The sequence below is a fragment of the Rhinolophus ferrumequinum genome, chromosome 22 (genome assembly GCF_004115265.2).
Source record: "Rhinolophus ferrumequinum isolate MPI-CBG mRhiFer1 chromosome 22, mRhiFer1_v1.p, whole genome shotgun sequence".
NCBI classification, from domain to species: domain Eukaryota; kingdom Metazoa; phylum Chordata; class Mammalia; order Chiroptera; family Rhinolophidae; genus Rhinolophus; species Rhinolophus ferrumequinum.
In genome coordinates, this window is record NC_046305.1 from 17,849,484 (window position 1) to 17,866,859 (window position 17,376).

A 17,376-nucleotide genomic window follows, 5' to 3' on the forward strand; every position below is an offset into this window, starting at 1 on the left:
GTATCTCAAAATGGCCTTTACTCTTAAGGCTAAGAAGTTACATACAGCACTGGTGGAGCCTAGGCAACCTTGATTGGCATATTTTAACCAATCAGGAGTCACATTTTCTTATCCATTTCTCAGTGTGTCGGGTTTTTTTTCTCTTTATTGGCTCTATCAGTCTGAAATGTTATTTATAGACATCATTTGCACAAGAAGCTTCTCCTCTAATGTCAGTGGCATGTAGTAGTCTTCATCACACGGTCTGCTTCTTGGACCATTATACATAGGTATCAAATTAGGTTTAGCCGAGAAGCAGCATTCTAGGGCTTTATTGTAACCTTACATACAAAGGCATCCCACGGCATATCCTTTGTACCACTGGGGAAAATCCCCAGAAACCAAACTCATAGTCTTCACCTTTGTGTCCTTTCATGGTATCCTGGAAACTAAAGCAGTGCCATTGGCTTCTTTGCATGAGGTATTAATTCTGTGAGAGTACCACTTGGGACCATGGACAATCCAGCAAGGGAGCGAACAACTTCTTGAAAGCCACATCATATTGGCATGTTATTCCACCAGAATCTTCCAGTACAGCTCTCAGCTAATGATAATACTAGGTTGAACGATATAAAATTGCCAATATCCAAGCACTTTTTAGCCTACAAAAGGACAACTTTATATTAGCATGCAAAAGAATGTACTTATGTTTTCATGGCTAGTGTGTTAAACGTTCTAAATTTCATTGCTGTGTGATGTTATTGCAGCATTAAAGTTAATTCCCATAAGCAGGAGCCTGTGAATAACAAATCAATCTATTATAATTGTATAGTTCTACTGTGAGGCATATATACTTGTTAGTTTAAGAAAAACCCTATACGTCTGAGAATGCTATTCTGAGAAAACATGGACTAATTATTGAATTCTTATTGCATATTCAAGTTGTGTCCAATTTTGCGTATATCTGATAAATCAAAGGATATTATCTAATATTTAATATGATTACATTTTGCAGAAATAAATTTGCATATTCACCATTTCAAATGGTGAATATACAAATATCAAATATCCCATACTAATATATATTTGAGCCTCCAATTGGATAAATGAACTTGAGACGCATTACATGTAACTTAGTTTTTCAGTAATTCTATAGCTATATACAAATGGCACTTGTTTTTTTTTTTTTTGATTTTTTTTTTCTTTTGGTCAAGAAAAACAGAGACATCTACATAAATCCAAAAAAGAGAAATCCCACAATTATATTGTATAGTTAAATGGACTGTTGTTAAGTATTGGCAAAGGTTAGATTTTCTAAATCTAACATCAATAAGCTTTTTCTTTTAAAAAAATATATTTCTGCTTTCATGTAGAGAAAAAAAGATGGAGTAGTACATTTGCATATTTTATACAGAACACGGGTGATTAAATCATTCTATCTTTAGAGTCTGGTAAAGAAGCAAGTTTTCAAGGTTTCCCCAGAGTATATCTTTTAAGTGAGCAAGGCAATATGGTATCATGTTTTTAATCTATTGTTTTTGTTGGAAACAATTTGAATCAAAAATCTATTTCATGGTTTCTTAAAAAGGCTTTCAGAGTCCTTGAATGTGTTTCCAAGGAATGTATGACCTCAGTTTAACCACACATTAATTAGAAAATCTTACAAAGAAGAATCCTTAAAAATAATAATAATAATAATATAATTCTTATACCTTAAAAAGGGTAGCATTTCCTTCTTAGCAGTTTCTTCACACCAGACCTTCGAAAGCACCTCGAAAAGTATATACAGTATCTCCATTATCTGCTCGTGTCTTTCCTTTTATTTAGAAGTTATCCCATTGCATGTCAAAGCTATTTTTATACAGGCTAATGAAGTGTACAGCTCTTTTCTTGCTCTTTTGAAAGTGTAAATTTATTTCCTATTAGTAGAAACAAAAGCTTAAAATCCAAAGTAGGGAACCACTGAGAGCTGGTTGGAGGGGGATGTCATCAACAGGGTTGGAAGCAAGTGTTCTGCTGGGTATTAGGGCTGTCTCCCCTGGTTATAAACACTTTGAAGGATTTTTTTAATCACAAAAGTTCAGTCCTTGTCTGATATATAAATTTTATTATTGGACATTTGGAAAAATAAGAATGAAAAAATCACTCACAGTCCATCAAATAGTTTTCTGCAACATACGTATATTCCATTTTTTGTTTTGTTAATAGTTATAATCATTAAATCTGCTTTCAACTATTTTCATATGACAAGCATGTTTCATATAACAAGGCATTTTGAAGTCATCAATATCTCACTTCATAGTCATCAATATCTGTCTAAGTAGATACATGTAACATAATTTACATAATCATTTCTTTATCATTCAATGGACTTGTATAACAGCATCCAAGTGCAGTGACCACCGAAGTTGTTTTAGAGATGATTTATGCATCAGACAAGGACTGAACTTGAAACACTGAAATTCTGTTATTCTTTGAGGCCTGCATGAAATGACACTGTGGTGCAGAAAGGATAAAACGTAGTCAAGACCCATGAGTCCCTGCAACACCGAAGGAGCCAGACAAATACATGTGAAGGCCCCACACTGCATTCTGCATTTCCCCAACTGTACACGTTTTCATGAGTTTTCCTAGATTCCATATTATTCTATGGTGCATTAATATTCTGTCAGAATATTAATCTCTGTCTGTCTTTCTGGACCCCTTGCACCTCAGCATAAGTCAGGGGAAAAGATAAATAAAAGAAAAATATGGTGAAAGGAGATAGAATCAGAAAGAAACAAAAGGGCAAATAGAAGGGAAAAAGATAAAGGTTGCTTAGATAACAAAGAAGAGACAGTTCTAGAAGAATAAAATAGGAACTTAATACAATGTACAGTCACTCTCTCTAGGAAGTTCTTTGAAAAGAAGGTGTCCTTAAAATAGGATTTGTGTAGGCAGAAGACTGAGATCAAGGAGACAGAGCATCGAAGATAAAATTTTTATACCATTTTGCCTAAAGCCTACCACATTAACCAGCACTTATTCATGCACTGTTTTTAATGCCTGAAGTTCTAAACTGATGAGAAAACAAATAGCCTAAAATGGAACAAAGGGAGTTTTACTCTGTCAATTACATGCATCCATAGAATTCCCAAATTTGGAGATTCTGTTGACTTTCTCAATAGAATGTCACTGATCTCTACTCATTTGATTTCCCACTACAATGAAGCCTATACTTCCATAACAGATACAAGTTTAAATAGGTTTTATAGGGTTCAAAAACAAATGATTTTTTTTTCCTGTCCTAAAAATGATTTTTTCCCGTTCTTCCTGAATATGTAATTAAAAGATCATAACAAGGATTGAAAATCTCAGGTTCTGTAGGCACACACTACCAACAAAGTGGCCAGTTAACCCAATTTGTCTTTGAATACATCAACCTTCCCACAACCCCAATTAGTCATCAATAGGGCCAAATGTCACAAGACTATAATATTCCTCAAATATTCTGATAGACAGTTCCTCTGGCTCAGGCCCTATACAATGTATGTGCTTCTCACTTCATCTGCATTGACTCATTGCCATTAAATAAGCCGACAATCAATTTCTGTGCTTTCCGGTTCCAGGTAAAATTTCTTGCTGCACTGCGGAGTAAATTTACTAATGACTTGCTAACATTACACAGAGAAAAGAAAGTCTTACAAACTGTTTAATATGTTTATATTTCTTGGTTCAATGTCACTAAATCAAGACTGCAAAAATAGTATGTGAATAACTTCCCGAAATGTAGTGATTCACACTCCTCCTGTCTTAGCTTTTCTCCAAGTTTCCCCCGTCTTTCTCAATTACACACCCATACACTCACCAGTTATAGTAAATACTAAATTGGTTGAAATCCATTTCGTTGAGAAACAGGAACCTGATAGAATTTCTTAAGACTTTTTCAAGCCAACTGGAATGATAGAGCTACCCTTTGACAACTGTCCAGTAGTTATTGCACAAAAATGTAATTAAACCCTTCCCTCAGGCACCTCTCAGGCTGACTTCAGAGTGTCACACCACAACCATCAGCCCTGAAAACGAGCCTGGCATCTTTCCTCATGTTTTCTACATTAGTCACTCACATATGCTGTATTGTTCATCTTCATTCACACCAGGATACCAGTCCCAAGAGCATTTCAGAGCACAGCAACCTTTGAAAGGGAAGATGCCCCCAAATCTACATGAGAAGCACGAGACCAGAGGGTCTTTTCTGCTCAGAGGCCCAGAATATGAAGACACTATTGCCAGGGCGGACTTTAATGGAGATAGGTCTAAAGCCCGGAGAAGCACCAGGTTGGGCCAAACATCCTTAGTGATCTTCACAACTCCTTCCCTCAGGTCCCCTCAAACCAAGAAATGTGTTTATGCTGATGGAACAAGCAGAATGTGTTTAAACTGGGCGGGGAGAGAGAAGAATGAGAAGTCACAGTAAAGCAATATGGAGTCTCTTGAGGGTTCAGAGGAAGGATGGAGAAGGAAGAGTATTCGCATCAGGAGATGACTGAATACATCTGAATCTCACTCACTTTTTCTTTTTAATCACTGACTGTGCATGTACTGGGTGTCCTCTAGATAGCTACCTCTCTTTAAATAACTATTTGGAACCAGAAGTGTAAGACCTGAGGTGTTTCACCAGCTCATAAAAATAACCCTGTGACCATTATCAATATGGTATCACTTAACAGAAACCAGATGCGTATCATTTATATTTCACAAATGCTGAGGCATAGAGAGGTTAAATGGATCACTAGTTCACAATAAGTAAAAATAATAAAAACAAAATGAAGACAATAAGTAAAAACAATAAAAATAATTTAAAAATTGTTTTTATTGTTTCAGTGTCAGGTCTTGGTGTTTAGTTGTATTATAGCTTTGGTTGCCTAGCTTTGGACATAATTATCATTTATAATATTATTTCTATGGGAAATACATTAAAGGTTTCAAGCACTAAATACATTTCTAAGTGAATTCTTTTTAAAGAATCCATTCATAAGTTTGAAGCTGGTTGAATGAATATCCTGTCTATTTTATCCACAGGTGTATAATGCATCCCAAATGGTCATCAGACCTTCGCTTTTATGATTGTATTACATACAGCCTATGTGTTTAGAGTAATGCTAACTGCTCAAGAATTATTTGTGTCATGTTACTGATTTCTAAGTATACATAAAATCACTATCATGAATATATAGAATTGATTACCAATTGCATAGTATAGATCATAGTAAAGAGAGTAAGATTTTGCAGTAACATTTGACATAGATAATCTCTCCCACTTATAACATGTCTTCACTTGGCTCATAGAATACCATGCTCTCTAGTTTTCCTCCAATCTCCCTGACTGCTGTCTCATGCCCCTCACTTTTGAGCCCCTGGTTCTGTTCCTCTCTATCCATCCACACTCTTGGGTGATTTCATTTAGACTCAAGGCTTTAAATATCACCCACATACTGATTACTCCTAGATGTATTCTTCACCCTGGACCACTCCCGTGCTTGGATATCTGAAAGGCAATTCAAACCAACCATATGCCAAATCGAACTCTTGAGCTCCTCCCTGAAACCTGCTCCATCTTACTTTTTTCCTATCTCATTAACTGGAAATTTTACCGTTCTTCAGGTCCAAAACCTATGAATCATCATTGACTTCTTTCTCTCATACCTCACATCAAAACTGTTAGCTTTCCCTTTGAAATATCCCAAGTTGATCACAGCTCATCACATTCACTACTTCTGTCCTCATCCAAACCACCACCATCTCCCCCTGGGTTCTTGCAGTGGATCCCAACTTTGTCCACCTGTACACTATTTCTCACAGGACAATCACAGAGATCCCTTTAAGTTGTAAGTGAGATCATGCCCCTTCTTCACTCAAAGGCCTTCCATGGTCCTATTAGCTACTCCAAGTAAAACCCGAGATCCCTTACACTGATTTACAAGGCCCTACAGCATCTAAGCCCCTGTTACTTCTCTAGTCTTTTTTCATATAAATTTACCTTTCATTCATTCCTTCTAACTGTGTGGCTTCTCTGCCAAGAATATGCCTGCTTCTGGGCCTTTGCACTCACTCTCCCCTCTACCTGGAATGCCTTCCCCCAGTTATTCACATGTATATCCATAGCGGACCATTTACAGACATGCCTTGCTTTACTGTACTTTACTTTATTGCACTTCACAGATACTGCATTTTTTTTTTTTTAAATTGAAGGTTTGTGGCAACCCTGTGTCAAGCAGGTCTTTTGGTGCCGTTTTTTCAACATACTTGCTCATTTCGTGTCTCTGTGCCACATATTGGTATTTCTCACAATATTTCAAACTTTTTCATTATTACTGTATTTGCTACGGTGATGGTGATCTGTGTTCAGTGATCTTGGATGGTACTATTGTAATTGCTTTGGGGCACCGTGAACCACGTCCAGCAAACAATGCATGAATGTTGTGTGTGTTCTGATTGCTCTAGCGGCCAGCAGAGGGCCTTTCTCCCCCTCTCCTCTGGCCTCCCTGTTCCCTGAGACACAACAACATTGAAATTAGGCCTATAACCCACAATGGCTTCAAAGTGTTCAAGTGAAAGAAAGACTCACGCATCTCTCACGTTAAGTCAAAAGCTAGAAATGATTAAGCTCAGTGAGGAAGGCATGTCAAAAGCCGAGATAGACCAAAAGCTAGGCTCTTCGTGTCAAACGGTTAGCCAAGTTGTGAATACAAAGGAAAAATTCTTGAAGGAAATTGAAAGTGCTACCCCAGTGAATACACAAATGATAAGAAAGCAAAACAACCATATTGCTGATTCTGGATAAAAGATCATACCAGTGACAACATTCCCTTAAGCCAAAGCCTAATCAAGCAAAAGGCCCTAACTCTTTTAAATTCTGTGAAGCCTGAGAGAGGTAAGGAGGCTGCACAAGAAACGTGTGAAGCTGGCAGAGTTTGGGTCAGGAGAGTTATGAAAGAAGCTGTCTCCATAACACGAAAGTGCAAAGTGAAGCAGCAAATGCTGATGTAGGAGCGGCAGCCAGTGATCCAGAAGATTCCGCTAAGATAATTTATGAGGAGGGCTGCACTAAACAACCGACTTTCAATGTAGACTTTCAGCCTTATATTGGAAGAAGATGCCATCTAGAACTTTCATTGCTGGAGAGAAGTCAATGCCTGTCTTCAAAGCCTCAAAGGACAGGCTGACTCTCTTGTTAGGGGCTAATGCAGCTGGTGACTTTAAGTTGAAGCCAATGCTCATTTACCATTCTGAAAACCCTCTGCCTGTGCTCCGTAAGTGGAATAAAAAAAGCCTAGATGACAGCACATCTGTTTACAACATGGTTTACTGAATATTTTAAGTCACTGCTGAGATCTACTGCTCAGAAAAAAAGATTTCTTTCAAAATATCATTGCTCACTGGAAGTGCACCTGGTCACCCAAGAGCTCTGATGAAGATGTACAATGAGATTAATGTTGTTTTCATGTCTGCTAAGACAGCATCCATTCTGCAGCCCATGAATCGAGGGGTAATTTTAACATGCAAGTCTTATTATTTAAGAAATGAAAGACAGTTTGGGGAATATAATCAATAATGTTGTAAAAATTTTGTTGGGTGTCTGATGGGCACTTGTCTTATTAAGGAGACCATTTCACGGATGGTGTAGATGCTTGACCACCACGTTGTACACCTAAATAATATTGAAGCTAAATAATATTGAATGTCAACTATAACCAAATATATACATATATACTCACGGGATGTGGAATAAAATATAAGGAATTGAATCAATGGAATTGTAACAGTTATATACAATGTCAGAGGTGTGTTATCACTTTATGAGGGGTGTAAATGTCTAAATATTACATTGTTTTGCACACCTGAAACTAATTTAAAAAAAGAGAGAGAAAGAAATACATGTCATAGGCTATTGCAGCTATGGATAGTGATTCCTGTGATGGATCTGGGCAAAGTAAATTCAAAATGTTTCAAAAAGGATTTGCTGTTGTAGATGTCATTAAAAACATTCATGGTTCATGAGCAGAGGTCACAATATCAACATTAACAGGAGTTCGGAAGAAGGTGATTCCAACCCTCATAGATGACTTTGAAGGGTTCAAGACTTCAGTGGAGGAAGTAACTGCAGAAGTGGTGGTAGCACTTCTGCAGCAGCAGCATTTGAGAGGATTGACTCCAACTTTGAAAGAAGTCCGACTGTGGCTAAAATGCTATCAAACAGCACTGCATGCTATAGAGAAATCTTTCATGAAAGGAAGAGTCAATCAATACGGAAAAAAAGACAACTTCATTGTCTTATTTTAAGAAATTGCCACAGCGACTCCAACCTTCAACAACCACCACCCTGATCAGTCAGCAGCCATCAACACTGAGGCAAAACCTTTCACCAGCAAAAAGATGACAACTCACTGAAGGCTCAGAGGATGTTTAGCTTTTTTCTTTTTAGCAATACAGTATTTTCTAATTAAAATATGTACATTTTTTGAGACATAATGCTACTGCACATTTAATAGTCTACAATGTAGTGTAAACATTACTTTTACATGCACTGGGAAACCAAAAAACTTGTGTGACTTGCTTTACTATAATACTCGCTTTATTGTGGTGGCCTGGAACCCAGCCAGCACTATCTCCGAGGTATGCCTGTATTATCTTTCAGATCACCGTAGTCCTTCCCATCGTTCAGCACAGCATGACTGGAAGAAAACTCCCAGCCCCAAGCTTCTCCCTGGGAAGGGAAAGAGTTGGAACATGCATCTAATGTTCTGAGTTTTGGGGGTGCTGCCCAAGGGACTACTTTCTGTCTTGCCTATCTCAGAGCACTGATGGGACCCAGCACACTCTAGAGCCTGGGAAACACTGAGAACAAAAGTGAGCTGGGCAGCTTGCCTCTGCACCAGAGGACCCATGGTACAGCAGACAGAGGCTGACAGAGCTTGGTGACCTCTCTCTCAGTGGGGAAAAGAAGAGTGGAGCATGCATCCAACATTCTGGATTTTTGGAGGACTACCCAGAGGAATGGTTTCTGTCTTGCCCAACTCAGTGTGCTGACGGGGATGCAGTATACTCTAGAAAGCTGGAGACCACTGAGAATAAAAGAGACCTGAGTGTCTTCTAGCAGCTACACAAAACCTGCAGTACTGCAGACAGACACCAGAGGTAGCAAGAGATTACAAGCTCCTGAAAAAAGAAACTGGCAAATCCATCTAATTGGGAAATCACAAATCCAGAGGAATCAAATCCACAGAAAAAGGTCTGAGAGGCTTTTCAAGCTGGGCTGATTGGTGAAATTCTTTCCCTGTACATAGTCAGTCTGCAAACATTGAGAAACGTGGCTGTTTTTTCAAATGGATGGATCACAACACAAAGTTACATGGCACACAAAGAAACAAGGAAGCATGGCTCAATCTAAGGAACAAAATAAATCTCTAGAAACAAAGATATAATAAGATATCTACCCATGAGGTTTTAAGGGATGATTAAATGGGAAAATAAATGCAGAAAAAACACTTTGAAATTTATGAGGATCATATGAATGAAATGTCATTTTAATATATGATCACTGGCTCATTTGCCTACCTCCCTATTTAAACACTGATCTTGGTCCTCGAAGCCATGCCATCATAAAGATTTCTTTTATCAGAAAAAATTATATTCAAAGAGGAAAAAATAATTTATTAAAGCCATCAGGTTATAAAGGTGAGTGAAATGACAATAAACAATAAGCAACTTCTGCATTGAAAAATACTGAATAAGCAACAAAAAAAAATTAAGATTTTTAAGAAGCAAAAATACTCAATCAGCAGTGACTATTAATAAAGCTAAAGTGGATTGCCTGTGTGGGGCAGAAAAAAAAAAATAGGTCATATATTGAGCTCTGTGTGAGGCCATTCCAAAAACAATGGAGCAAAAATGATCAGTTTCCACCTCCAGATTGTCCCCACCTGCCATGACCTTCAAGTTATTTTCACAATTCTGAATAATCTGGGCAATACTGAACAGTGGGACTATTTTCAAATTAACTCCATCATTGTCCTGAAATTTCAGGGTTTTTGTTTGTTGGTGTTCTTGCCCGATACCAACTGCCTCACTTCAGATGAATCAGGTGCTTCACTCAAATAAAATGATGGAGTAGAGGTGGGAGGATAACAACAGAAAACAAACCTAACACGTTTTAAGGACTAAATGCTTTACTTGGATTATGTCTTTACTCTTCACAGCAACCCTAGTTCATAGGTATTCCTGCCTCATTCCAGATAGATCATTTAAAGTTTGGAGAGGAAAATTACTTATTCAAGATGACACTTTCATTAAAGTACTCAACTGGAGTGTAAAATACATCTATTTGATCCCAAAGGTTAGGCTTTTATCTCTACTCCATGCTACCTCCAAGACAACCGAGAACTCTTCCTCTAAAACCTAAGGGGATTCTTCAAAGATTTTCGGTACCTCTTAGGACTAGGAGGCACAAAGAGAGTGAAGTGGAAGTGATCTTATATAGGAACTGGCAGTGGGGTGGGTGGGACAGTGATATTAGTTGTCGGGTTTACTGTCAATTGGGAAAACACCACTACCATCTAAAAATAGAGAATTCAGTATATAAGGATGTGAGGAGCTTTTTCAAAATTTAAGTCACATGGGTGAGATGCAGAAGTGTCTGAATGTGATAGGAGCTAAATGAGGGTCAGAGAATATTATTAGGTTGGTGCAAAAGTAATTGCAGTATAAAAGGCTAAAAATAATGGCAAAAACCGCAATTACTTTTGCACCAACCTAATAGCTTTGACAGTTTTCAAAAAAACTAGAATAATCAGTTGTACGTGTATTCTATAAATAGAGAGGGGTATGAAGGACACAGGTAACCTTTGGGAATCCACGGCAAGAGGAAATCAAAGAGGAATGGTCCTAGAACAAGAAACTGGATTAAAACCGATAATAATTTCTTCCCTCAATCTGCTATTCCAAATCATTAAAATGATGTAAAACCAAATTTAAGATGAAGAACCTGCTCAGATGATGACTCACGGATAATTTTCAGTCCAATTTGACTTACGTGAGGAAAGAAAAATCGGTTCTATAGGAAAAGGAATACGTGTTCAATGAAAATATTTTCAACAACCAGTCAGATCTCTCTTTGAAAGAAAAATTCGAGGGCTTTCTTCTTGACCAAGATTCTTGGTTTGACTTATGTTTTATGCAAAAGAAATCTACCACAAAAATATAGCCATCTCCAAGGAGCCTAACTGAAACTTTGAAATCATTTTGGGATTAAGTTTTAAAACAAAATGTTTTTCCATAAAGATACTGTCCTGCCATTATAGAGTAAATTAAAACTAAATTAGTTTTTATTCGAAAACTCCATTTATCTGTGCAGTAGTTAATTGCTTTTAGTTGGGGTTTAGAGAAGCACTGACTAATTACTTTCCCATGGCACCTAAACAAGGCAGTTATCAGGGTTATACTTTGACTAAATTAAAGACGTGAATGACAGCCTGTTAACCACGAGGGATGCCCATCTCAAGAGGGTCACAGCGCAAACTCATCTTTTCTATCTTATGATCGTCACTGCCACAATTACCACACTTCGTCTGCCTTATGTTCTCCTCCCATTTGCCACACAAACTCTCTTGGTAGCTAATCAGGAGGGCCTCCAGCAAGATAAGCCATGTCCACCAACAAAAGGAAAGAAAGCAGGGAAACACCAGGACAGAAATATAGAACAGCAGGAACAGAAGAGCATGAGAAGGAACAGTGGGAGGGAGAAGAAAGGCAAAGGAGAAGAAAAGATGGCAGAAATAAGGAAAGAGGTAAGAAGTGCAGCAAGGAGACAAACTGAGGAAAAGAAGTTGACGCTAAGGAGAAAAGTGGACGAGGGCCCCCACAGGCACGTCAGGTCAGCACTGTGCTATGAGTTGTCTCCTCAAACTCTTACTCTTTGTTTCCCCGGAGGGGAAACGGAGTAACAACTCCTGTGTGCCATTACCTGGATGAGTTCGTCCAGCTCAGTCGAATTGACACAGGAGTGTTCGGAAATGAATGTTTGCTTCTGGATCACGATGGTGGTCCTCTGTGAAATCTCGTGAGGCTGCTCCAATGCTTTGAACACAGTGGCTCCAATGATCAGATAGAGGACGACCACCAGGAAAATCGTGGAGACCGTCTTCCATTTCATAACATTAATGGCTGTGTCACTCTCCACCCGAGAAGCAAGCACAGTGGGTTTTGTGGAAAACGAGAGCCTTGGTTTGGAGTTCTGAGCCGCAGATTTTGGATCCAGCAAGTCAGGTGCCGCCACTGACAACAAAAGAGAATAAGGATTAGGTTGGAGGAGATCAGAGGGGTAATGGTCGGACTCCTTTAAGGGGTCAGCAAAGGTTGACTGAACTCTGCTGGCTCTCCTGGTAGAAAGTCTGGGACCTAAACCAGAAGTGGTCCCGCTAGATTGCATCCAGGACCATATATATGGGTTCAAGGAAAGGGGGCTGGGTCTTAGCTCTCTGCTGCCATTGGGGATCCAGATGGGAGGAAAAAAACAGGAGGTAGACAAAAAAAGTTAAAAAAACATTAAAGAATGCCTGTGTTCTTCGTAATTAAATTCAAAATTTATATCTGTCCACCATGCTAGACAGCGAAGACTTACTGAACTCCTAAGAGTTGATGACACTAAACCAGATATTTGAGTACTCATGAAGAAGGTACATAGTTTGATTCCTCTTCTCAAGTACTTAACACTCTATAACACAAGCAGTCAATGTTAATAACATTCTCCAGTTTTATTTAAACATTCATTATAATAAAGGAATTGTATTATGAGTAAATTTGTGACCCAAACATTGTTGCTCAAAAACATTAGTGATTTTCTGGTAAAACATGGTAGTAAATAAACCACTCAATAGCCCAATCATTTTTATTTTTTTTTGCTCTAAAGTGGGCTTATGATTAAGCATTCTCTACATTTTGTTATTCAATCTCTGACATGTTTATAAAAACAAAAGCATTGCTACCCATTGTGGCACAATCCTAGGTGCAGCCAAGATATGACAAGTTCCTGCCATTTCAACAGTGAATGTTATCACATACACAAAAATTAAAACCTTGTCTCACACCTTGGACCCTACTGCTCTGTACAAAGATAATTGCTCCATTAGAGTGGATTTATGTGTTCTCTTACAAATTCCCATATACTCTGAGGTGACTCTAAATCCATTTATTATTCATCTCAGCTATTCGAAAATATCATTAATGGATTCCTTTTCAGAAAATACACAAGACATACTATACTTCCGCTTGCTAGGGGGAAAATAAGCCATCTACTACAATATATTTGATTGGAAAGGCAACATTGAACCAAAGGGGCAAGAGAATGGCCGAAAAATAGGAGATTTGAAAAGGCCATTAACTCAACCAGAATAATAGATTTAACGTCCACGATTATTATAAGTAAAATTAGTGTATGTAATACACTGGTAAAATGATAACCTAATCTAAAAGACATTTAGGTAAGCATACAAGAAATCCCTATGGAATTACATCCAAATACCCTACAAGAACCTCAAATTACTTCAGGATAAGAAGGGAATAAAGAGTGTCAATTTTCACATGGCTACATATCCTGCCCTCTTGACTACCATTGAGAATTAAAATGTAGGACTCTGACAGTTTGAGTTCATAAAATAAATCTTCAGTTGCCCATCAAAAAGCTTTGCAAACAAAGCTATTTGAAGCGCCAGACCTAAGTCGTGTTGTAAAATGATGGCAGATAACAGAGGGCTCCTCAACCAGCAAAGCGCTAAATGATTCTGACTTTAAAGAGATGAAGTCAGAGCTCTGATGAGATAACTGTACCCATGGCTCCACGTGGAAATTCCACATACATACATTACAGCAATTTCCTATGGTTCAACCTGCTATATACAGGTCTGTACAAGTTTCCCTTCTGATACACTCACCTGCTCCGAATAAAGCCCCACGCTAGTAGACACCTTCAACATCCAATATTTATAAACTTAACTCAAAATTAGCACTGCTTGGTGTTTTAATTAAAAAAAAAAAACTTTTTAAAATAGAAATACTGATAATAGGTAAAACCACTGTCATCTGCTGTTTAGCCACGCCACCCCACCTCCAAGCTGCTCAGTGAGTCTGAGCAAAAAATAAAGATCATAATCTAAAATTAAGCCATTTGAGGGAATAAAAATGACAGAAAATCACATAGAAGCTCTAAATGATCTCTCTGAAGGAAGCTTCCCAAGCCTGTACTCTCCAGTTCTCTGTGTTCTCGTATTTCTGATTTTTCACATCCATGGTTTCAACTCGCTAGAACTAGAAAACACCAAGATTGTTTACCTCGATGCTCCCCAAACCCAATCTTAAAGCCCACGCCAAACTAAGGCATTATCATTACATGCTTTTGGAGAAAGGGGACAGATCAAAAACAAAAACAAAAAAAAAGATGTGTGTGTGTGTGTGTGTGTGTGTGTGTGTGTGTGTTAAGCTAATATATTTCCTACTGGAGTTTAATTGTTTTAAGCTATTGAATTTTTTTTAATCAGCAGAAATATATATAATGTACATTTGGCAGGCCGAATGGGCAGAAACTGGTGAAATACCAAAATCAAAACAACAGCCTTTCCTCTCGGTCTAATATGGGGAACCATCTAGGTTTCCATCTCCAGTCGTTTGATGTATGAGCAGGAAGAGAAGCTCCTTAGGACAAGGACCCAAAGGTTCGCCCCTTCCACACACTCTGCACCATCACTACCTCCCTCCTCTGCCCCCAGCGCATCACAGTCTCCTTTTAGTCCTGGTCTCCCATCCTCACCCAGGTATGTCTTCTTCGCTCCTGGGTTCCATGGACGACTCAATACCAGGAGAAGCAAGCTTTTTTCAGCACCACTGCCTGTCCCACCACGCAAAGGGCAACAAGTGTGACCAGGGTCACCATGCGTCCTGCCTGTCGGCTACTCCCAAGGGTTGACCCTCCTCCTCCTTCGGAAACTCCCCCAAGGTGTCTCAAACCCGTACCCAAAGCATATGCAAAACCCCCAGGCACCAGCGGGGGGGGTGGTGGGGGGGAGAGAAGCAGCGAGGAGAGGATCCGTGGATAGGTTTGCTTCCAACCCCAGATTATGACCCAACACCTTGGACGGGAAACGAAGGTAGAAACCCTCCCAGTGCTGCCAGCGGGGCATTTGCAGCCCTCCCGGGACAGGCAGGGGCGGGAAAGCGCGGGGCGGGAGGTGGAGGGGGGTACCCGGGGTCTCACCTCCTGCTCTATAGCCGGGTCTCTCCCGCGAGGCGCTGGGAAGCATGAGGCATGCAGCATTCAAAATGTTTTTGAAAAAGACGGACTTGAACCTTTTACAAACACGCCATTGTACTCACTTCTTATTCAGAGACAGGCTGCGCGCTCCGAGCTGCACGGGCAGGCATTTTCCCCGGCTTTGTTTTACAAGGTGGGGAGAGCGGGGCTGGACGCGGGAGGGGGTGGGGGGGAGAGCGTGAGAAGAAATGAAATCGCGGGAAGGAGGGGACACCGGCGGGCTGGGCAGAGGGCGAGGCCGAGGCCAAGTTGGGCTCGGGCGCCGCCGCCCCCGCGCGCGCCTGCGGCCGGGCCCGGGTCACCGGGAGAGCCCGGGTCCCGCGCCCGCCGCCGCCGCCGCCGCCGCCGCCGCCGCAGCTGCCGCGCGCTCCGCCCCGGGCTCGGCGCTGGCCCGGCCGTGGCGCGGCGCGGCGCGGGGGCGGTCGGTGCAGCCCCAGCGGCAGTGCGCCCCGGCGTCTTTGTGCGCGAGCCTCGCTCAGCCCCTCTTCGCATGTCTTTGTGTGTCTCCCGGGGCCAAGCCCTCCGTGCCCCGCGCTGGGTATGGCACGGGCTCGGCCGCCCTCCACGGCTCTCTCTTCCAGGCTCGCTCCACTCTCCCCTAGCCGGCTCCTTTCCCTCCTTTCGGAACTCCGTCCCCCTCGACTCTCCCCCCCCCATACCCCCCCTTTGGGCTCGCCTCTCAACACCCTCTTCCATCCCGATCCTTGCCTGCGTCGCCCCTGCCGGGTACTCCCTTCCCAAGTCTCCCTCGGCCTCCCCGCTTGGGGGCACAGCCCTTGGGCTCACCTGCTGCCTCTCCTCCTCTCTGTCCCTTCCACTATTCCAGTCCCTTCCCCAGATCCCCACTCTCACTCTGGCGCACTGGGCTCCAGCCCATCTCTTTCCCGTGCGGGGTGTGGAGCCGAGTCTTGGGGCGCGGGTCCTCCGACCCCTACACATAGGCATCCTCCCCTCCCTTTAGCACCCCCCCCCCGGCCAGGGTTGTACGGAGAAGTGCCCCCTTTGGCACCCTGAGACCCCTGGAGTGGTGCCGGTAATGAGTGTGCTGGCTTCTTCAAATCTACGCCTGGGGAAGAGTTATCGAGTCACTAGCAACCCCCACCCCATCTCCAAGTGTGTTTGAACTGGGCAGAGACCTCTGATCAGAATGAATGTTCCGGACCAAAAAGATGGGGAACGCACCGAGAGCCAGTGTGAAGACATCGAGGGATGCAGAGGGAATGGAAGAAACATCGATTAGGCTCTCAGGGCAAGACCCCTTAACTGGGGACAGAGGTAGCGAATGTTCTTGGCAGAGCAGCGGGGTGGAAGCCCTGGGACCTAGTGTGACGGCTCTCCCGGCACACCTCCCCGTCAAGATCCCAGCTTGGCAAGTACCAGACCCCGCCCAGACTCGTAAACCGCCGCGCGAGGGCAGCTGAACTCATGGGGACGGGGGCAGAGGAACCGAACCCTCAGAGGAGGGATAGAAAGCGCGCAGAATGGAGGCTGCCGCTGTAATGGGCGAGTCCTCTCACCCCACACACGACGTAGCGGAACTTCTCTGATCGTTTGTAAACTCTCTCTTCCTTTCCACTTTCGCAGCGGGAATCCCCAGCTGACCTCCACCCTCCCAGCTCCACCGCTGTAAAAGAGAGTATCTTCCAGAAAGGCAGCTTGGCCAGATGGGATTCTTTCCCCAGTTACAAGAACCTCTTAGTGAGTGCTATAGCCGTGAGGGAGAAAGCAGAAAGACTTGATTGGAAAACGAACGTTGCAACCCTTTTGCAAGACTGTGGCCACTAATGATTAAAAATACCAATTTTAAAAAATATTCTGGAATAGATTCAGCAGCACCTCTTGCTCCTATTAAAATCGTCCTCCTTATTAGGAATTCCTTCCTGCTGGAATTGAATATGTTTTTCCTGACTTCTGCTCTCAATAATAATATAATCGGATGTCCTTTCTAAAAATGTGAATCAGTTCCTCTCACTCCCAAACTTAAAACCCTTTCAAACTCTCCAGGTCACATATAATGTGCTTCCTGATTGCTTCTCTTTTCAATTCCAGGCCTTCCT

General features: G+C 41.4%; 1 protein-coding gene across 6 annotated transcripts in view; it reads right to left on the reverse strand.

Moving 5' to 3' along the window:
* Positions 1–17,376, reverse strand: part of KCNK2 (potassium two pore domain channel subfamily K member 2) — a 172,909-nt gene that overhangs the window by 93,116 nt on the left and 62,417 nt on the right. For 2 of the 6 annotated variants that reach the window (XM_033094113.1, XM_033094114.1), the window contains exons 1-2: positions 15,382–15,636; positions 11,981–12,291 (exon numbers count right to left, since the gene is read on the reverse strand). In XM_033094113.1, coding sequence (XP_032950004.1) covers positions 11,981–12,291; position 15,382 — 312 coding nt within the window. In that variant the 5' untranslated portion in view covers positions 15,383–15,636. Of the gene's footprint in view, positions 1–11,980; positions 12,292–15,262; positions 15,637–17,376 lie in introns of those variants that run through there. The other 4 variants (XM_033094109.1, XM_033094110.1, XM_033094111.1 and 1 more) reach the window with 2 other exon arrangements.